Source organism: Terrapene carolina, unplaced genomic scaffold, assembly GCF_002925995.2.
Source record: "Terrapene carolina triunguis isolate 2854851 unplaced genomic scaffold, T_m_triunguis-2.0 Scaffold58, whole genome shotgun sequence".
NCBI lineage: Eukaryota > Metazoa > Chordata > Testudines > Emydidae > Terrapene > Terrapene triunguis.
The window spans coordinates 3873454-3895835 of NW_020664409.1; the positions used below are offsets into that span (position 1 = coordinate 3873454).

A 22382-nucleotide genomic window follows, 5' to 3' on the forward strand; every position below is an offset into this window, starting at 1 on the left:
TACAGACAGTTCTGCCTAGTTGGCAGGCAGTGCGCTGTGTTCTTTCCGACCCACGGAGAATATATTCAAAGAGCTGTGTGGGGTTTCAGCCCTGTGAAGGATTCTCAAGGACTTTGATGGCAGTGACACGTCCGGGGGCCCATGAAATGCTTTGCAAATGTAGGGGTAAGAGTGTAACAAATAGCTTGTTTCAGAGCAGGGGCCTATGTTGTCTCCCCTGTGTGCATGCGCATGTACGCCCACATAGGCATGAGTAACTGGGGGGAAGGGTTGGCAAGTGACTATCCAAAGGCTATGAACCCACCTGTCCCACTCTCCTTCCTCAATTATGTAAAGCACATCACTTTCACAGTGTAATACCCAGGCCCTGCATCTCATTATTGTACTTAGAGCTGCCTTAGCTAATGCTCTGGCAGCAGTGGCCTCAGTACCATGTTCCAGCCAGGCCCCCTCCCTTCCCCTACACTGGGGACTAAGATGGGGAGGGTGCAAAGCAGTTTCAGCAGCTTTACCCTATCTGGGGATACCACTTGCACCACAGGTATTTCCTGGCAGTTTCTGCCCAGTTTGTAACCCCTTCATGCCACCCAAATGGCAAAAACAGGCTCTAGGCAAGAGAAAAAGGAGTGCCCAGTCTCTACAGCTGTCTCTGGCCCTCCATCTGTTGCTGTGGAGAGAAGGCTCCATGTTAGGTCTTATTTACACCAGTTCTCTAGCTGACATGGTTTGTTTTTTTTCCCCATTAACTTAAAAATAGTGGGCTGGATGTTTGCCATCATCTTCGCTTGCTTTCAGGAGTAAGAGCCTGATTCAAAGCCCCTGAAAGCCAACAGGAGGGAATCTTCCATCTGACCTGAGCGGGATTTGGGTCAGGCCCTAACTCAATACAGTAGATCTCTGGCCATGTGCAGGAGCTCTCTAGTTGCAGGTTTCCTTTGGCTAAAGAAGGGGTTTTTCCCCCACTAGCAAATCCTTGGTGAAAAAGGCTAGGAAGGCTCAGCTGCTTCTGGTTCTCACTTATCATCTGCCATCACAGGAAGGGCATGTTTAGTGATTGTAATGACAGAGTTGTTCTAAACTAATCTCATAGGTAACTTGTTGATGCAAATGCAGCAGCCTACGGTTGCTACATTGCCAGTCTCCTGATATCAAACTTTAGAGCAAAGCACCACCTGGTGGCCTGATCTGTTTATTAAAGCAGGAACATTTAAAATATATGCTCCCTTTCTTCTCTATGAAATGAATATTAATAACATGGTGCCTATTTCCAGCTGGTGGTTGAATGACTTTTTCTGTTTCTTCTTCTTATAAACAAACAGGTACTCAACATGGACAATGAATGCAGATCCAGCAGAACTATGAGAGAAATTACCAGAATGGCTTTTGGTCAAATATACTGGAGATGGGAAATACCATACATTAAAGCGGGGTTTCAATCTGCAAAGTGGCAGTAAAAATGGCCTTGAAGTTCTGTATTTGGTGCATCTGAAGGACTCTCGCTCAAATGTGTTCAGTTTACAAGTAATTCCTTTCAGGCTGTTTTTAAAAGCCCAGCTTCAAAGTTCATGCACTGAGCCAAGGCTGCTATTCCATTTGATCATTATCGTCATGTGTGGTATTCTTTATTGAGCAATATCAATGTCCGTTTTAATCTCATTAGAGAGGAAAAAATAGTTGACCAGATCCTTCAATGTAGTGTGATATAAGAGTCTGGTTTCTCTTTTTGTCTCTAGTTATTTCCTCTGGAAAGTTAGCTCTGAATCTCCATACCTATTCCATGTTTGGACAATCCTGAAGTTTTGGTTCCTATCATGCTGAGCCACTGTGTAGTAAATGATGGACAAACGCCTTTTGAAAATCAACCATATTCCTGGTATTTCTGTCTCCTCCTCTTGACTTTCCTCTTCTTCATTTCTTCTTCCTTGGTTAGTCTCTTCCTTTCTGTCCCTCCCTCTCTTTCCTTCCCCACAAATCTGTTATTTGCCTCTCTCAAACAGTAAAATAGAAGAATAAAATCTTCACTGTATTGTTTTCTGCCATGGGAGAGACACCAAGAGGTTTATTCTGCACTCCATATGTGTGAGTAACTCTCACTGAAGGTGACTGCCTCTCCAGAGGAGAATAAGTCCTTTTTATCTATTTGTGCTTATGGATGAGATCTCCGGCACTGGGTATTGTGGTTTTCCTAGGCATGGACTGTGTATCCCATCACCAATACTGGGAGGTGCTGCAGTTGCCATTGCTGAGAGGGGGTTGTGACCGAATTAATATTTGGTGCAAGCCTACCCAGAGGACGTCATCGCTGATGTAGCTAAGCTGAAGGGTAATACCTAGCCCAGTACCTTTCCTAGGAGCAATGCACTTGCCTTAGAGACTAAAACCAAGGACCCCCCCAAAAATAGAAGTGCCAGAGGCTCCATGAGGTCCACTAAGGACTTCACTATTGCAATTGTTTACATAGAAGATACTCAGCCACTGCTATGACAGGCAGCAATATAAAATGCTGAGGTAAGATAATATTAATACATTTCACTCCAAAGCCACTGGGCTGCGCTTCATCTTTGCTCCAGTTTAACACTCAGTGCCCTGTATATACCCAGGGTTGATTGTAGGTGCCTGCAAACCATGTGATGTTCCCACCTCTAGGTTCCCAGGTACCTCTCAGTAGGAAGCAAGACTTGCATAGTTGTTTATTATTTGTATTGTGCTAGACCCTGTCCACACACACAGGAAGACATGGTTCCTACCTGAATCAAAGGAAATTTCAAATTTCAAGCCCCAATCCTACAAACACTTAAGTACCTGCTTAAAGTTGTTCTATTGACTTGCTTGAAGTCAATAGAACAACTCACATACTTAAAGTTAAGCACATGAATAACTTTGCGGGATCAGGGCCTAAATGGCTATTATTTTTACAACCTTGGGGTGGGTGCAGGGGCCCCATATGACCTTGGGCAAGCTCAGTAGATAGTATCTTCTTTTTTTTATTGGGATTCAAGTCCTTAAATGGTAAAAGAGCTGATATTTCTTCATCATGTCCATATTAGGCTTAATCCCTGAGCTCCTTGAGTTTGACCCACCTTGTTAGATGAGGGAAACATGCTGGTATGTGGCTAAATTACATTCTAGTGCTGTTTTCTGTATATTGCCTAGACGTTGCTTTGCACCCCAGTTCCCTTATTGTTTGATCATATTTCTCACACCTTGGAGCACTCTTATACTTTGGGTTGTGAAATATCCTTTGAGAAAATAATCCTACTTGTCGATAAGGCAAAAAGAAGTCCTTTCATTCTTATAAAAATGCAGTTTATAGTATATGTGATTAAGCAACACCTTACTTTGCTCCAAGGCAGTGTACTGTAAGTGCCCAACAGGAGTTAGTTGTGAATATTCCTTACAACCTAGTAATAATCAGGAAATGTATGTAATACATAGTGATGAACTGACTAGCATGTTTGTGCACCACTGTCTTTTATTGGTTAGAATCAGAAACATAGGCTTTAAACTGCTGACAGCCAATGGAGATTCTTTTTTAACTGAATTGGGTCTGTGTTTTTGGAGATGAAGGATTTGGGTTTTATCCATTAAGTTGCTGTGAAATTCCAGTTTACTGTGGCAGAATGAGAAATGTGAAGTTCTAATGGCAACGGATTTGTTATAGCTTGTTGTTTTTATATACTTGGTTTCCACTGTTTTACTCACACACTCACACACACACACACACACACACACACTGTTGTATATACTGATAGTTGATCATTGGGTCCAGCAAAAACTACACATTGTTTCCAGCCTTGGAAATGCCACCTACTCATCATAATGAAACCCTTATCAATCCTGAATGTTTTGTAGATAAACAGGATTGGCTTGAAATGAAAGAAATCAAGGAAGAAAGAGTAATTTGGGGGAAGCTGTGTGAATAGTAAATACATCAAAAGATAACTGGGTGGGCTGCCCACTCTGCTCCCCACATATGAGTGGTGTTAAGATACTAGCATCTCTTGGTGATGAACGTGCAGTCAGTCACTTCTCTGGAAAGAGGAAATGGGCATTTCTACGTTGCCTAATACACATCTACAGAATGCTTCCTTTGTGATAAAAACCTGTTGTTTCTTTTTTCCCCTTGGAAACAAGCTAGAAATAAATATGACAGTCTGAAGGCAAAGATGTCATTCACAGGGCTACAGAAATGAAAGGTAAAGTCCTAATTAGTTACATTTCCTTATTTATAACATAACATACCACATTTGTACCAGCAAACTTAGTGCCAGCTCTTCTGCGAATAGATACAGTTCTGGAAAGAAATGCAAAAGGGCAATGCCAGGTCCTCTCTGATCCAAACCCCGTCAACAATAAAAGAAAACCTATCAGTTTATAGATCTGCCTCTTGCTGTTCTCTGTGTTCAATTTGGGCTTTGTCTATAATCAAAGTTGTGGCTGGTTTAATGAATGGTGCAATTTTAAAACTGATTTAGTTAAACTGGTGCAAAACCTTAGGTGGACATTCTTAATCCAGTTTAAACCAGCTTAATTCATTTAGGAACTGACTGAAGATAAAATGAGATAAATCTCTTTTAAATCTAAGAGAATCCACACTGAGTTTTTTTAAATAAATCTGTTTTTAAAACGAGTTAAAGATAGACTGATGCAACTTTGAATGTGGACAAGGCCTTAGTTAAATTTTGGGGAAGGAGTGCTCTCTCTGGAAATATGAATTTGCAGGATCAAATATTTCTGGCATCAGGATTTCCTTTTCTGTTATAATTGTAAATGAAAATGCTTATTTTATAAATGGAGGGCTGAAATTTTGTCTTGTGATGGATGCAGTGCTTTCTCTTTACAAATTCTTTATATACCTTGTATAAGACCTACTGATCCCTGGTTAGCTCCACTGAAATCTACTATGAGCACCCTGCACCCCATTTTTATAACCTGATACTGGCAAGAGAAACACAAAGTGCTCGTCTCCAAAGAATGAGCCTGAGGGTGATGAGGGAGATGTCATTAAGAACTATGAAGGGGCATTAGATAATGTGAAAATTTAAGTTTTCTGGAAATGTGTGACTGGCCAGTTAGAAGGTGGTGGATGCTATAGCTCCCAGTCTCTCTTCATTTCAAGTCTATGTGTAACTCTCATTGATGGTAGTGGGATTTCTATGGCAAGAAGTGGTCCTAAAATTGAGATTGATCGCAGAAAATCTAACTAAGACTGGTCAGATTTTGAGTGTTTCCCTTCATATGTCAATATGCAGATAATTATAAACAAGAATGCAAGTAGGGTGGTACCCACCAGTACGCAGTACCGGCAAGAGATTTTTAGCAGGTTTGGGGTACCAGAAAGACTTGGGGCTGCACTCTTCTCCTTAAAGGAGCAGAATGCGGCTAAGGAGGACATTCATTCGTTAAATGGCTTTAACAGTACAATATATATATGCTAACAAAGGCTTTGTTTAAGTTTATCATATGTTTTGTGCTGTTACATTGGTCCAGAGTCCTCAAGAGGGGAGATGTGGGGGGAGACAGAAGATGTTTAAACAGTATTTTTTTATTCTGTTTCTCCCCATTGGTCTGAATTATCCATGACATCCATACTGCATCACATCAAATCCAAATCACTAGAGGAATGCCTCTGCTTGCACTGACCAGAGGATGTTTGGATTCTGATGTCAGCCCAGTTCTGCAGCCTGACGGGAATCAGGTGTCCCCAGTGTACCTAGAATTCTTCTTTGCAGCCAAACTAGTCTAACATGCATTTTGTTAACTGGAACTGGAGCAGAAAAACAAAGAAAACTAATGCCTCATTTTCCAGCTTTGTGGGTAAGAACTATAAGTGAAAATTATAATGCTGGACATTGATGGCCTTAAACCAGCTGCCTCAGGAATCTGCCAAGAACTTTGCTGAAAATATGTTCCTCATCTTAGCAACGGAGCTAAGACTTATCACACAGCTGCCCACCTTTGCTCAATTGAAGCTCCTTCTGATCTGACAGCTCAGGCATTGTCAGTTTCATCCAGAACAATTTACAAACTTGGAACCTAATCCTGCAAACCCATAATCATTTGATCAGTCCCATTGAAGACAATGGGACTATTTGCAAGACTATGGACCACTTTTGTGGACTGGTAAGAGTTTCAGGAGTCTGTTCTGTTCCTATAAAGGAAGTTGAATCCCCCACTGAAATTCAATATTTGGGTAAAATACCATAAAGCATTTTAGGATAGAGTTCTACTTAAAATTTGTCTTTTAATAATTCATACAGATGCTGAAATGGCTCCTCACCCAACTCCCATATTCCATATAAACAGACTGAATACTACATATGTGGGGGGAAAGCAAGAAGTTAAGCATGTTGATGTTTGTATATACAAAGGGGGGTGTCGGAGGGGATGGGGAGAGGAAGAGGGCTCTGGGCTGGGGGCAGGGAGGAGTCACATGGAGGATCATGTGGGGAGGTCACGTGCCCCCCTTGTGTTCCTCCCATGAGTGCAGTCCCAGCAAGAAATGAGTTCTACTTGCACCAATGAATATACAGAAGTCCATCTATTCCATGAATCATTTCATCTTTAAAGATACCATTCTGGGTTCATTCCATATTGCATCATATTATCTTATACCCATTCAAGCCTTTTAAACTGTGAGCTCTTGAGGACAGGCATTCTGTTATTTGTTTTCTTCACTTTATGCCCTGCAGTGTACAGTGTACACCTCCACTGCTATATTCATCTGACAATGCACTTACCATACAGTCTCATCTCCAGTTTTAGAACTATTGTTCCCCAAACCAGGGCAAATTGTAGTTCCCAATAGGAAAATTTGCAATCTTTACAAAATAAAATTCCCATTGGTGCTACCACCAGTTCAGCTGAGCTAGTGTTAGCACAGGTGGGAGGCCTAATGTAGACAAGGCACCTTCCATTTTGTTTTGATGTGATATTAGATAAACCTATTGAAAAGCAGGTTTAGCTGACTCAATGGAAACAAATGGATCCAGCTGCCAGTCACGTCCGCACTAGAGTTCCCACCAGCATTAACACCAGTTCTGCTGAATCTGGTGGTTGCCCACGTGGAAATGTTTGGGTAAAACTTCCTAGTATAGCCAGCGCTTCAAATTGCTTATTCAGAGAGAGCTCTTAAAGATGGCCTCATTCCTTACATTCCAAATGCTCAATGGATAATTCTGCTGTGCTGAGAAGATTGGTTTGTTTGGCTAGTTTCCATGAGACAATTTTAGGAAACCCTGGTGGCAATGAATTTGGAGGTGGAGCAGGAGTTTCCGCTGCTTCGGAGACAGGTAAAGGCAGCCAACTATGTGTCTCCTCTTCACAGAGGTGGCTGTTCAATAAAGGGTAAGCAGGGCCATATTCAGTGTAGCATTTCCCCAAACCTCTTTTAAACACCAACTCCTATAACTGTAAACATATTTCATGTTGCATAATGTGCATTGGTAACTCTAACCAAAAAAAACAAACAAAAAAAACCCCTCCCAAACACCACTGGAACTAGCAAGCAAGCATCAAAGCCCAGCTAATCCTAGAATAAGTGCAAACTGTCTCACAATCACAAAAGGTGCTAACTTCTCTAGGGAAAGGGCTATTGATGTAAAAGAATTATCTCCAGCACCACTCTCTGAACAATGTCTTTGCTAATTAAATTAATCTCCATGAATCCTTTGTACAAGGAGAAAAGGGGAGAACAGGTTGGATTAAAAATGATGTATTGTTTTGGGTCTTTTGAGACACAATCACACAAAAGATGGGAGGATTATATAACCTGAAAAGAACCTGGGAATTTGAAGTATCAGAGGGGTAGCCGTGTTAGTCTGAATCTGTAAAAAGCAACAGAGGGTCCTGTGGCACCTTTAAGACTAACAGAAGTATTGGGAGCATAAGCTTTCGTGGGTAAGAACCTCACTTCTTCAGATGCAAGTCTGGGAATTTGAAGGAAATGTTAAAAGTCTACTAAAAATGAGTTCTAAGAAAATTCTGCCCCCAGTGAATTGTACAAAATGAAAGGCCTGGCCTTTTTGAACAAAGCAACAGAAAGTCCTAGGAATGGGCAAACCTGTCAGGAGGTAAGTTCTAAAAAGCAAAAGTCTGGATGCTTCTTTAAAAGGTATGTTTAGAGTATGTCGTTCTCTTAGGTCTGTAAAATTTTGCTGGGCAACCCTACAAAAACCATTGTCTCACTTTGGGTGGAATATGAGTCAATACACCCAGAATCCAGACAGAGAGATTCTCTATCAATTCCTTTTCATACAAAAAAGTTACGTACAGTAGTTGGAAAGAGAAATCAAAGCTGGCCTTCCTGGCACAATTCTACGGTCAATTGTTTATAATACCAACAGTTAGAGGACTGAGACTTTTTGGTACAGCATCTAGTGCAATAGGATCGTGGATTTCCTAGGGCTACTACAACTAATAAATAAAAATAGCTAGAATGACAAACATGATTAGGCTCTCAGATTCCATGGTGATGGGTGCAATATATTAGGCCACTCCTCAGGAGTTGGGAGTGTGGGGGGGGAAGTGACCCATTGTCATCTACACGATGACTGGGGTAGAGGGAGAGTGCTAGGGGCCTTGGTTCCCGGCCCAGCATTGTCTAAGTCCACAGTGAGGAAGCAGAGGAGGGCTCTGCTTAGCCCATTCCTCTGTTCCAGGTGCTCTACCTCTCGTAGCAAGTGTGGGGCTGGTGAAAGAAGCTTGTAGAGCTTGTTGGGATGGAGGAGGATCAAGTACATTCAATATCCCCAATGTCCTGCATTTAAGGGAGAAGGAGGCACCATAGCGCAACTCCCCCTTCAGCCAAGATACGACAGGTGAGACAACTGTGCCACGCAGGGGAATGGAGAAACGGTGTTACTGGAAAACTCCCTTCCACCTAAAGCTCCGTGGATTCTTTATCTGTTTCCAGACTATTTAAATCTTCTCCTCTTCCCACATAATGTTTCCCTTTCCTAATCCTTGATTTGGCTCCTAGTTAATTATTTCCCTGACATTCCCAGCTCTTTGCTGTGAAAAAAGAAGAAAAGAGGGAGGGGGACACACAAAGCTATCTCTCCGAAACTTGAATCTTTGTGTTTGTTTTTCAGGTGACATCATCCTTGACCCTCCAAGAGGCAGAAAACGGTGTTCAGTAAGACCAACATTCTTCTACATTTCAACGGAGGGTGACTGGATTTCAGCTGCTGCACCCAAGTGTTCACTTCTTCTATTTTTAGCAAGCTTGAAAATAATTTAAATTAATAGTATTATTTTTATCACAATGGCTGCCCATCTCTGTTAAGATCCTCAAACAATTATGGTCCAAAGAATAATGGCCAAATTCCACTCATTTAAAAGAAAAACAAAACGATAAGCACAATAAAAGCAAACACCAGCACTACCACCCTAGTCTTTAGCCTTTGGATCCCTACCTATTCCCCTGCCAACCTTACTAGCCACAGATCCCTAAGCCAGTCTCACCATAGTATGACAACACTATGCAACCAAGATGAGCACTAAATACTGGCTCATAGTGAACTAAACAGAACAGAAATCCTTATTGGTACTATGATACATTGGGGCCCTCTAGAACTTGGTGGTTCCACCAAGCTGCACACAACAGCTACTTGGAACTTTCCAGTGACAATAGGGATAAACTATATTTCTCCTCCTCATTTAGAGCATGTGACACACCATTAGTTAGACAGTTCTGATTCCATCCAGTAAAGGGCAGTGATACACATCTACACTTCACTATTTTAAAATACAGTCCCAGCACCTGATTTCTTAATGGTAGAGGCAGCCGTTGTGTACTTTCCCATTAGGTTCTTCATGGCATCACATTAGTCCATTGTTTTCTGGCTGACCATGTTGATTGCCAAGACTCATTAACAATGCCTGTTCCAAATGACTCCTGATAACGTGTCAGTGTGTTCGCTCTTCTCTTCTCTTCTCTTCTCTTCTCTTCTCTTCTCTTCTCTTCTCTTCATTCCTCAGTAATAACAATGAAGTTCACCCCTATGCACCTCTTAAACACTCAAACTAGGGCTGAGAGCATAGAGCATGGGCCTTTGTGCTGGCCCCTAACGGGTTGAATCGCACCCTTTATGCCTGCCTTTTGGTGGCATTTTACAAGGGAAGTGCTGTTTACAGGATAATCATTCCCTGTCTATATTCTGCTGCTAAAGGTCTATGTCAGGAGCTGCTAAAGGTCTATGTCAGGAATGCTTACCCCATGTCCAGGTGGAGCAAAAATATGGCACACAGATTCCTCCTGAGGAGTACATAGAGTGGGAAAGTGAGGGGGGGGGGTTGTTTTGTTTTGGGGTGTGAGAGAATTATTGGTTGGACATTTTAGAGGAACCACATAATTATTAGCGATGTGTTGAATTGGGAATATCTGCTAATCATTATGGCTAGACCCCCCCAAACACCTTAAGGGCTCCAAAACTGTAGGGAGAGAGAGGTTTCTATGTCCTTCCGGGAAGCTCATTAATTGGAGGTGAGGAGAAAGGAAGAAGGTTGGTTGATAATGGCCTCATCTTTCAGCTGGCCAATGAGCATGCATAGCAGGCCAGTGGCAGAGGTGGCAGTAGACTGAGTGAATGGGGGTAAATAGAAAGAAAACTGTGTGGACATCAGATGAGATGACTCATGATAGGCCTAAATTTAGGCCTTGAGCGTGGTGTTTGAGTAAGACTGGGGCTAAGGGAAAGAGTGACTGGAAAGTCCGGGAGATAAGAGAGGCAACCCGATGAGGGAGGGAAGGATTGTGTAACTTTCATTTTGCTTAATATTGTGTTTCAAATCCACAGAAAACAAGTTGCTTCCCTTGCTCTCTAGACACAAAGGACCAGTTTTGCAATCTCCTCTTATTGTTTCTGTGATAAGCCAGCATTTTCCATTTCTGACACTGGACAAAATGTCCTGCAGAAAATTCAGTCAGTGCCATGACAATTCCCAGCTGGAACTCTAGAGCCAGAGCATGTCTGTCTAGTTGATTTTTCTCCCCACAATATATTGCCAAAGCTGCCGTCAGTGGAGGTGCTGAAGCTGGCGTTCCCTCAGTATAAAGGAAAAAACTCTGCTGAAAGGCTATTCTCCATGAGAGACCCTCAGCTCTCTAATTGTTCCAAAATAGCCCTAATGTGTTAACAAGGCTCATCTATTCACCAAAGTTTTGGGGGAGATGTGCTTCATATGAAGTGGAGTGATTTATTGAATAAGTAGGAAGCCATAACGTGACCTTGGATTTCCAGGTTGCAAAAAATGACTCTGGGTCAAATTCTAGCCCCAGCTCTGGCTGGTTTGTGTCACTCCAGTGGTGTAAAGCAGCTGAAAATGGATCTAATCCTGTGTGGAATTTCATTTCCAAGCAGAGTCTTTGAATGGCATAGAAGTGCCATACACCTCCCAGCCTATGGGGCATGGCCCAGGAGAAAGAGCGTGCAGTCTTTCTTTGCCCTTGTAATCCCTGGCTGCTGAAATTTTCCTTTGGATCTATGTGCAGTTGGACCTAAATCCGAGCCCGCTCTGATGCCAGGACCAGCTTATTCCCAGCTAGTTCCAGAATCAGAAGGAAACAGAGTTGTCACGACTTGCTGAATCGGAATAGATAAATCTCTGTCAATGCTAATACTTAAAACCCTCCCATAAATCACTGAAGCTGTTTTTGTTTTTGAAAAATTGAATGGCACTTTAATAAACCCCTACCGCGTGATGTTTTTGCTTTGCTACTCCAGGGAAAAAATGTTTCCGAGTCTACATGCCATTTCCACCAGCTAACCCAATACATTCTAGCAAGGCATTTTGACAGAGAAGAAGAAAATATCGTGCACTGATAGATGCACTTCTTGGAAATGGCAATTCTGGAAAAATCTTGTATTAAAAAATGCTGACATGTAATACCATCTTTAAGTGACAGACCTGGCAAAGTTGTACATTCTTCTGTGTTACACAAAAAAACTGATTGAAGTAGAGAGACATCTTCCACCCCACAAAGTCGTTCTGTCAGCATTTTCCATTTTCTAAATGCAGTTCCCTCCTTTCCCAACTTTGGAGAGCAATGAAAATACAGTGTATTGTTTTAATGTGCTACTAATACTTCTTATACAATCAGCAGTTTATTGGGCAAACAACCCTGAGTTACTTGGGAAACTGCATCTTGGGGATCTGTGCTGGAGTGAAAGCATCCAATATTTAAAATGTATGCCTGCTGGTGGATTATTATTCAGTACTAAGTATAGAGAAGTTCAAGAAAATATAACAGATAATGAGATAACTATTTATCTGGGGTAAAATTGGCACATTTTCCAGTATTATCACTGCACATTTGATGAGAACATATTTTGTTCATGTGATCTACATTCAGATGAAGGCCATCTCAGTTAGTTTATCTGATTTCATGTATTTTTATAATAAGGCCTGGTGTCTAGTATTAATCACAAAAAATGTATTGAATTGTCAAATAAAGAGCATGAGTCTAAATAAGAGACAGCAATATAAATAGGACATCAGAAACCAGCACCTGGAGCCTACTGCTGCTCCTAATGAAGTCAATAGCTGAGGGTTCAATGATCCGGCCCCTGCTGTGCACACCATGCCATGTCATTGCTATAATCTTTGTTATGCCCAGTGACAGAAATACTGACAAACAAACAGGACAGGCACGTTCTAAAGGAACCAAAACCAACTCACAAAAAATAGGTCTGAGTGTCAGCAATGCTATCGTATTCATTCTTATTACAATGACAATTTCCTATTTTATACCTGTGCTAGGTATTTCATGAAAGACAGTTCTTGCCCCGAAGACCTTGCAATCTCTATTAATTATTATTATTAAAATGTATATGATGTTAAGTATGCATATCATTTTGCAGTGGGTTGGATGTAGCAAAATGACCTACATTTAATGCTATTTAATACACCTATGGTTTAATAGATAAAAGAGCAAAACAAAAGGTGAATAGCTTTCTTTCTTTCTTTCTTTCTTTCTTTTTCTTTCAACTCAGCGGATTCCTTGGAGCCCTTTCATCACTAGGGACACTCTAGTCTACCCTGACTCCTCAGTGAGATAGGCAGCTTCTTGCACTTCCCAATTCCCCCTCAAAAAGACTATGAGCATGATAGGCAAAGGTTCTCAAGCGTTTCTTATTGTGGGCTCCCTTCCAGATCTATCAATTGCCCGCATTCCCCTACTCTTCTCATTGCTGACACTTTGTGTGTTCTTCTTAACACTCCCTCTCTTTAGCCTTGTGTCCATATTTCACTGTTACATATAGATATAGTTATAGTGCCAGGTATACAACTGAAAAAACCCACCCTTCAGTTCTGCACTCAGTTAGACTGGCCAATTGCTGGGCAACTGAATCTGCTCTGTAGGGTGATTGAAGGTGAGGACTCTGTACCTCAGGGTCTCTGTGTATCTGTGTTCTCATTGATACATCTTGAAGTAAATTAACTACCTATTTTATATAACAAATTCCAGAGAGTTTTATAGCTTCCTCTGAGTAGCTTAAATGAAAATGCAATACAGTAAATAAAATCCACCATTGCTCAATTTCTCCTGCTTCCTCTCCAGAGATGTCTGGTGTACCCCCAATGGCACCAGTACCACAGTTTGGGAACCCCTGCTCTATAGGATTCAGGGAGCTGGGATATAAGCCTTTCCCCGTCCAAAACTAGACTCTTTTTTGCCCTTTTCCCTAGAAACAGCTAAACCTTCACCATTAAATGACTGAAAACAAGGAGCCAAGCACAGCCACTGTCTTTCAGGCAGTACAGTGCCTTCTTCACCTAGACCAGTAAAGGATGATGGTGTTGAACCACGTGGGCTTTAATGTGCTGAGGTTTAGGATGTTTTTAATCTAGCCAGATGCTTGAGAGAACCCCTTCTTCCGCACCCGTGTTTTCTTTTTAAACAAACCACTTCTGATTTCTACATGACTACCTTGGAGTGGAGTGGGGAGGGGAAGGTTGCGGCAGCCGAAGCAGCAGCATCTGGCCAGGTGTTAGGAGCTCAGCGCAGGGGCTCCCCCTGCTGACTCTATGCCGTCGGCGCCCTTTGCCCTCAGGTTTCTTTCTTGTAAGTCTGCCCGGGCTATTTATTTTCCTTCTCTCTCTCTCTCTCCACTCCCCACCGCCCACCCTGCCAGCGTGTAGCCCGGCCCCTGGATTGTCAGACGGCGTCTGCCTCTCTGAAGTTTGCAGTGGTTTCCTTTCCAGCCTGGCCTTATCTCGGTCTGCACGTTGCCTCTCGGTGACTAATAACACAATAACATTGTCTCCGGATAAAATAAAGTAGGAGCTGTTTACCCGCTCTATGGGGGTTCGGTATAAAAGGGAGCTGGCGAGAGCTGTCCAAGCCAGAAGCGCTCAGGCAGTCGCGCTGGAGAAGGAGCCTCCAGGTTTCCCAGCGCTGCTTTGGAGCCTGTTACTGGGTTTGCAGCTCGCCCTGTCCCAAGGGAGCAGCTTTCCTTTCCGAGGGCGCCTCTGGTGAAAAGCTCCCCCTGGGCTCTGCAGTTGAGAACTAACCGCTGCAGGGAGCAGGGCTCGTGACTTGTGCTTTTGGGCTGCAAAGGAGCGACCGGCTGGCGTTGGCGGGATGGATTGTGCACAGATGATTCTCTCCCTGCTCTTCGTGCTCTGGCCAGGAGCCCAGGAAACAGGTAGGTGTGAGCTGGGGGGCAAGGACGGAGTGCAGGGAGCTAACCACTAACGCGGCTGCTCCGCTCACATCCAGGCGGGATCAGAGGTGCCGCAACCCGGGGTGCTGCTGCACCCCCCAGGCATGAAGCGATTTTCATCGTGTGCAGGGTTTACGGTATAGTTCAGCGGCTCTCAGCACCGCCACTGTACAAATTGTTCCAGTGACCCGGGTGGGATTTCAGGAGAATGGTCCAGGACTACCTCGTCCTTTATACAGACAGCTCACGGTCTTCAAACGTCCACAGGACTAAATCAGGAGCGTGGTCAGGTCCCGCAATGGGCTTTCCCTGGGCTTTCTTCCCCCCTTGTCTTCTGCAAACCTCGGGAAAGGGTTTGCTCCCCCCACCCCCATAACTTGCTTTTGTGTTCCCCAGAGATGATCGAACTAGCCCGGGCAGAGCAGCAGCCCCATCACACGCTGCTGATCATAATTACGACTCTGTTCAATGGGTGTGAATCAGTCACCTCTCACTACTGAATGGAAGGTTTAAAAATCACCCCCCGCCCCAAATCCTACAGTAAAACCTTTGTCCCGCAGACTCCTGCAGGTTTGGGGGGCGCTGAAGTCTTGCTTGGTCTATATTCACTTATGGGTGTGCTGATTTCTTTCCATCAGTTCTCCTCCCCAAACAACGTGTCTTCCCCGGAGTCGGGTGGCCCCAATCGAAGGGAGGCGGGGAGGCTTCAAAACCGGGTAGTTCTGAAGCAGAATCACAAGCGCAGCCACCCCCTTGGTGGGGACAGATGCTACAAGGAGTCGTCACAGCCCCTGAGCATGGGAAGATGGAGAGGGTTAATGGAAGGGGCAGGTAGAAGAGCCGAGGTCCCGGAGGCGGGACCCCAGCGCCCAGAGCAATCTTCACTGCCCTGACTCCCTCACCTTCCCCAAGCGAGCATTGAAAGGGAGGGCGGAGGGGAATCGGAAAACTACACTCTGACGGTTGGGGAATCCTTAAACAACCGCTGGGTGTGTGTCTCCTTACCACAAAGCAGAGAAATGCACAAGCCTTTGAACACCTCCAGTAAACCACTGAGTTAAATGCCCCAGAACTATGCAGAGTCCTGCAGGGAGACAGCATGAGAATTGTAATCCCGCCCCCCAGCGCCCTGGTACCTCTGATGAGTGTGATTATGTTTCAGACACGAATTTAATCTCAGCCATGCAAATGAGCTATTCCGCTTTGCTAGACCCTGGAGCCAAAGATCTGGACAGGGGCGGGGGGGTGACTAGATAGATCGATGGCGATGGGACCAATCAATCTCCCTTCCTACCACTGCGTTCCCGCCAGCGCGTGCCTGGGTCAGAGCCGCCTGGGCCCAATTGTTACATGCAGCAGCTGCGATGCAAAGTGCTCCCGGGGTCACTCGCCTGCTAACCCCTTTGCTCTCGCTCTCTCCCCTGCAGCCTTAGGTGCTGAACTGAGCGCTGCTGCGGCCGCTTCTGTCGCCGAGGTTCGTCCTTCTAGCGCCACCTGGCCGCTGCGCAGGTCTAAGCGCTGCTCCTGCTCCTCCTTGATGGACAAGGAGTGTGTCTACTTCTGCCACCTCGATATCATCTGGATCAACACCCCGGAGTAAGTGGGGGGGGGGGCCCTTGGAACGCTCTAACCTCCCGTTCACCCGGGCATTAGGGGCGATTGTTGTGAGCCGGTTGCTATGGTTCCCTTTAATTAGGGCCCCAGTGTGCTTGGAAGGGGCACCACTGACAATGGCTCCCTGGGACACCAGCAAATTTTTAAGTGCATTTTTAGCAGGCATTTTACTTTGGTTGAAAAATAGGTTTAAAAAGGCCATGCACTGCTCTAGAGGAATATTTTTAAGATGGCTAGAGAGGAATGAGTGGTTGAGGATGGAACAGTATTTATTAGTACAGATTTCTCTATACTAATATAGAGCCACATCTTCTTGTACTCACACCGGTGTTCCCATTGACTTTATTGGAGAGACTACTCACATGAGGAAAGCTAGTGGGATTTGGCCTTATGGATGAAGCAAATAACTTTTAACACTAGGCACAGCAATTCTAGCCTTTCGAGAATTCTTAAAGTGTTAAGATACAACCAAGACTATTTCACAGTTAGGACAGGATGGTTGATGCTATAATATACTTTTCACTGAGAAGCACAGAAGGTTGAAATGCTGGTGTCTTGTTTCTACCACCCTTATTCCCCCGGAGTGGTAATTTTCTTTGGGAGTCTCTTCAGAGCAAAATCTGGCCCTAAATAACTGCAAATATATTCGGTGAAACCACACTAGTTCTTAAGGATGGCTGGGAGACCCCATTATGAATTACTACATTTTATAGAATAGTGGGCTTGGGTTCAATGCAGAACACGTTACATTTTTCACTTTCCTCATTAAGGGTGAAGCGGATCCTCAGTTGGTGTAGTGAATATTGACTTCAGTGGAGCTATGCCTATTAACACCAGCTGAGGATCTCTCTAATTTTTTTTTAATTGATTCTTTCTGTGCTTGCAATTTACCAAAGTTCAGACAGGTCAGGTTCTGTTGCATTCTATTGCATATTGATTCATATTTCTTAATTCATGATTAAAAACGCATTAGTCATGGAAGCAGACACGTAATCACAGTACTACAGTGGAAATTTTTCTGATAATCCCAAAGTTATGACCAAAAGAGCCTTCCCAGTCCCACAACCTTTACTCTCAAAAACAGTCCCATTGATAAGATGACACAGAACACACCCCTCAGTTCTAAGGCAATGAATTCAATTAATATCTTTCATGTTGATTTTCTGATCATAGGCGGACTGTGCCGTATGGGCTTGGTGGCCCTTCTCGATCAAGGCGGTCTCTGGAAGATACAACCCCTCGGAAGCAACCAGAATCTAGCAAGAGATGCCGATGTGCCAACCAAAAAGACAAGAGGTGTCTGAACTTCTGCCAAACAGGAAAAGAACTCTGGTGGGTTACTATTATTATTATTATTGTAATCAGTTTTGAACTGCACTCATTGTAAAGGGCCAGGTTGTGGTATATCTACTCATGTTGGTGAGTATTTACTCAGGTGAATAGTCCCAGGGAAGTCAGGGGCACTACTTGCCTGACAACTCACCGGCATCATTAAGGATACCGCAATCTGGCCCAGAAGCATCTGTTACATTTCTTAGCTTAAGAAGATGGATCATGTAAAAGTGTCACCAGGTAGATTGAAGCCTTGTGTTTTAATAGCAATATTGTTTTCTTTTATGTAAACAGGGCTCAGTCCACAATGGAGAAGGGCTGGGATCATCTTAACAAAGCTGAAGATTGCCTGGGACTTGGACTGAAGTGTGTGCACAGGCAACTACTTAACAGCAGGAAAATGAGAAGGTGAGCTACCGTACCCGCTCCTGAACAGGCTGATGATATGAAGTTTCAATAAAGTTATAAACACAGCAACTGATCCTACTCCCAGTTGAATCAGTGTGAGTTTAGCCTCTGACTTCAACTGGGAGCAGAATGGAGCCCTAAAACATTGACTATTTCTTTTGATTGTTGCTCATCCTATAAATCAGGGGTGGCCAAACTTACTGACCCTCTGAGCCACATAAGACAAACTTTAGAAGTTCAAGAGCGGGGATGCACCTACCCGGGCTCGGGTCTTCTGCCCCACGGGAGGCACTTGCTGGGGCTCGGGGTTTTAGCCCCATTCCTGTTGAACCCCCGACCCCAGCAGATGCGCCCTGCAGGGCTGAAGCCTCGAGACCTCCCTCCCCACTGGGCATAAGCCCCTCCCCCACCACTCTGCTGCAAGGTAGAGGGCTTCCCCACAAAAAATCTGGTAGGTGGAGAAGGGGTGGGGGGAGACTCCGCGAGCCGCACTTTAACTGTAAAAGAGCCACATGTGGCTCATGAGCCATGGTTTGGCCACCCCAGCTTTAAATCCTTATCTTGCACAATTAAGCTTATTGAGCCCCATACTGCTCACTTCTTATGTGTGCTCTAGGCTTAGCAGAACATCAACCTCAAACAGAGTACGAGCAAATTAAATCTTGACAGAAATATACATTGATTTTTAGTGTGCTCATGCATGATCTGAACTGTTTGAAATTAATGTGTCCCTATTAGCCTTGTAAAATGAGAAGATGAAATTCATTCAGGGTTGATTTTTCATGCATACTCCTCATTTATTGGAATGTAAGTTATTCATGTACCCAAGTTAAAAACGCCATCTATTCAGCGAGGCATTGCTGGCTTTATAGAACATCGTGGGTCTGATTCTCCACAGCCTTGCCCCTTGTGTTGTCAAAGAAACCTATGCAAAGTGAGTGCAAAATGCTGCCATTATAAACTACCACACAAAGGGGTAAGGCTGGAAAGAGACAGGACCTCAGAATTAGGACTTCTGGGTTCTATTCCCCACTTTGCCACTTACTTCAATGGGACTCAAGAGTAGGAATATAAGTATATAAAGGTTGCACTGTCAGACCCTGTGTGCCTACAGGCAACTCACTTAACTTCTCTGTTTCTCAGTTTACTCATCTGTAAAACAGGGATAATACTGACCTATCTCCTGGAAGTGTTGTGAGGCTAAATTAAATTGATGTTGAGAGGGCACTTAGAAATCCTCATGTAATAGGTTGAGTGGCATTAGCTGGCCATATTGCAATGCAGTGTAATCCCAGTTGAACGACATAAGTGATGCAATGTGATGAAGCCCTACAGCAGTGAGCCCACTTTTTCAAAGAACAACTTTGCAGTAGCTACTCCTGTGAGGCAATTTGCAGCTTGCCATTCTTGAAGTAATTTATGACTTCTCCATTTCTCTCTAAACAGAATTTGACTATGGGTAACATTTTCAAAAGCACCAAAGTCCCATTTTCAAAAGTGGCATAGGCACACAGGAGCAGAAGTTCTATTGGCTTTAACTGAGTCCTAAGGGACTAAATTACTTTTGAAAATGAGATTTAGGTTTCTAAGGCCCAGATCATCAAAGGTATTTAGGCTCCTAACTTCCATTTAAATCAATGGAAGTTAGGAAGTTGTGGATCTGGGCCCAAGTCACTTAGGTGCTTTTGAAAATTTTACCCGTTATCTGAATTCACTAAAACTGGGTTCCACATAATCTAAAAAAAACAATAATAGTAAAAAGTAGCCAACAACTACAGAATATCTTTTAATTTGGATACACACAATTTCTGGGGATTAGGGTTTTCAAACTTGCCACAATATCTAATGGGCTGGATCTTCAGTTGGTTTAAATCAGTACAGCTCCAATGGATCTACGGTAATTTACTCCACGTGAGGATCTGACCCCATAAATCTAGATTTAGATTTATTTAATCAAAATGCTGATTTTACACACACACACACACACACACACACACACACACACACACACACACACACACAACTATTATTCACACAAGATTGATCTCAATTTTTATAATAGTATTTGGTGTTTTTCTTGTTCTTACAGACTAGAAGCCATTGGTAACAGTATCAAAGCTTCCTTCAGTATCGCAAAGTTAAAGGCTGCACTGCATGAAGTGAAGAGGCTGAAGCATAACAGAACACATAAAAGGCAAAGCATCTGGAAAAGTCTGAAAACAACTTCTTAGTGTGGAGATCACCAACCCTAACCCTCCTCCATCAACAATAACTGATAGAGCATTGCCGAAGCTCCGTTTTGACTTTCACATTCCACATGGCAAAGGCATGTTGTTCTAAATATTAAGCCACCCTCTAACCTCCACCCCAAAGATAGCTAGAAGAGAACCTAAAGAAATCTTATATTTGGACAAGGTAAAAGCAATAACGACCTAACAGGTCATCCTTCTGGAATCCAATTGGATGTGTTACATTAACAAACGCTTATTGACAGCCGTCTGTCAGAAGAAAGGGAACGTTTGAATGTTGCTTCTGAAAAGAAGGTGTAAAATGGAGTGTTGTTGATCAGTTTGGCAGATTTCAGGGAGAAAAAAAAAGACTAATGCCAAAAGATGTTGCAAGGAATACCTGATACAGAAACTCCTAAAAAGAAGAGAAATCAAGATTTGAAAGGAGAGACTATTTTTTTTACTTATAAATTAAAATGGAAAGTGAACGACATTGTGCTACTTTAATCAGCAGTCATTGCATAGATACAAGTCTACCTCACATACTGTATGTTGCACTCCTGCAAAAGTATTTTTTACAAAGTATTGCCTTTACTTATCAGCCACAACCCTTTGCCTTTTTCAGCAGTCTGGTTTACTAGAACAACCACAGTTATCTGAACGGCAGGGCAGACGTTGTGTTTATTTGGCTAACCAAGGTTTTGGATAAAGAAAGGAATTTTCAACATAAATAATAGACAACAGGGGACATGATCTTGTTTAACATAATAGGGAGATTTGGACAACTGAAAGTCTAATAATAGGGTTTGTACTGTATTGCAGGTTGCCAATAATCCACTGACCCTGATGTGTAACAGAAAGTGTTGCTAGATTAAGGATTTCTTCAGTGTCTTGTGTGATGTAAATGTGTGGAGACAGAGGTTGTTTAAAATGAAACCAAAAGGCTAATATCGGGTGACTGTTTATAGCAGTGAATTTACTCACATTATTGAATTTGCTGACTGAGGGCTGATGGAATTTTATGATGTGCTTATTTTTTTAACAAATATTTATGTTCCTACAAATTATCCATTTATATTTACCATGTTGAATATACATTGGACTGGGCCATATTGGTCTATGCATGTTTTATGTATTTCTGTGTGAAATCGGGAAATGCTTTGTGCCTGTCAAGGTAAATATCTTTAGAAATAAATATTTTTAACTACTGTATTGGTCTGGTGGTTAATATTCCAAGATGTCAATAAGATGGCCGGAGTAAGGCTGGGCCTTTCCTGGGACTGCCCTTGGATGCAGTGGGAAGGCTTATATGTTCCAATGGCCCTGAGAGTTATGCCAATGGTAGTTTTAACTCCTGGTGGGGGCACCCAAACCAGACGAAAAGGACCAGATGAAAAGCAGTCCACTGGTCCTCCAGATGGGGCAGGGGGCTGAGTGAGAGGTCAGTAATCTATCCTCATGAAAAAGTTAACTCATAAAGTAGCCATTCTGGCAAACCGCATGATAGCTGGGGTGGCGGAGCCTTGCTTGTGCCCTAGGAGATGGCTAACAGGGTGTACAAGGATTCAGATTAAAAAATCCAGTAACTGTGCTGGGGTTGGATAAGAAATATTATATCCAGAGGAACCAAGCCTCCTCCCAGCAAAGTTAATGGTCCCTTTAACTTCAGTAGGACCTAGACCAGACCCTGAGGTATTCATAGGAAAGATGGACCCATAGTTAACATTTGCATCACTCCAAGTCCTTTGGCTTCAGGCAGCTGCAGCTGGATGGACGCTGCTTGAAGGGACTGTATGCCAGGTAAATCAAACGAGAAGAGAAGGTTTAAAAAGTAACTCTGACCATACAATGAAAGTTGTTATCAAATCCCACAGCCAAAGGAAATAGAGCTGGTAAAAACTTGTCAAACAGAACATTTCTTTGTTTTGCTTGAAAAACCAGGCTTTTTAAAATAAATCAATACATTCAGCCAAAATTTTGAAAATTTGTTTTATTAAGAACACAAACGGAATGAAAATGCATTTGAAATGTTCAAACATCCTGCAACCCTTTCATATATTGGTGACCAGTTTGCTGGCGTCCAAAGAACACTTATGTACTGGATGCTGTAGACTTCACTTTGTTACTCATA

The 22382-nt window shown here is 43.1% G+C and overlaps 1 protein-coding gene across 1 annotated transcript; it reads left to right on the forward strand.

Annotated features, from left to right (window-relative positions):
* Positions 1 to 14587: 14587 nt before the first annotated feature.
* Positions 14588 to 21276, forward strand: EDN1 (endothelin 1). Its single transcript, XM_024199156.2, has 5 exons — positions 14588 to 14651; positions 16097 to 16265; positions 17457 to 17615; positions 17910 to 18023; positions 20113 to 21276. Exons 1-5 carry the CDS (start codon positions 14588 to 14590, stop codon positions 20252 to 20254), a joined length of 648 nt encoding a protein of 215 aa, XP_024054924.2. The 3' UTR covers positions 20255 to 21276.
* Positions 21277 to 22382: the final 1106 nt, after the last annotated feature.

Excerpts from the sequence above, each read along its gene's own strand:
- EDN1 (XM_024199156.2), top strand. The coding sequence starts at position 14,588 with ATGGATTGTGCACAGATGATTCTCTCCCTGCTCTTCGTGCTCTGGCCA. Across the intron at positions 16,266-17,456 it reads ATCTGGATCAACACCCCGGA|GCGGACTGTGCCGTATGGGC; the intron begins GTAAGTGGGGGG and ends TTCTGATCATAG. Across the intron at positions 18,024-20,112 it reads AACAGCAGGAAAATGAGAAG|ACTAGAAGCCATTGGTAACA; the intron begins GTGAGCTACCGT and ends TTGTTCTTACAG.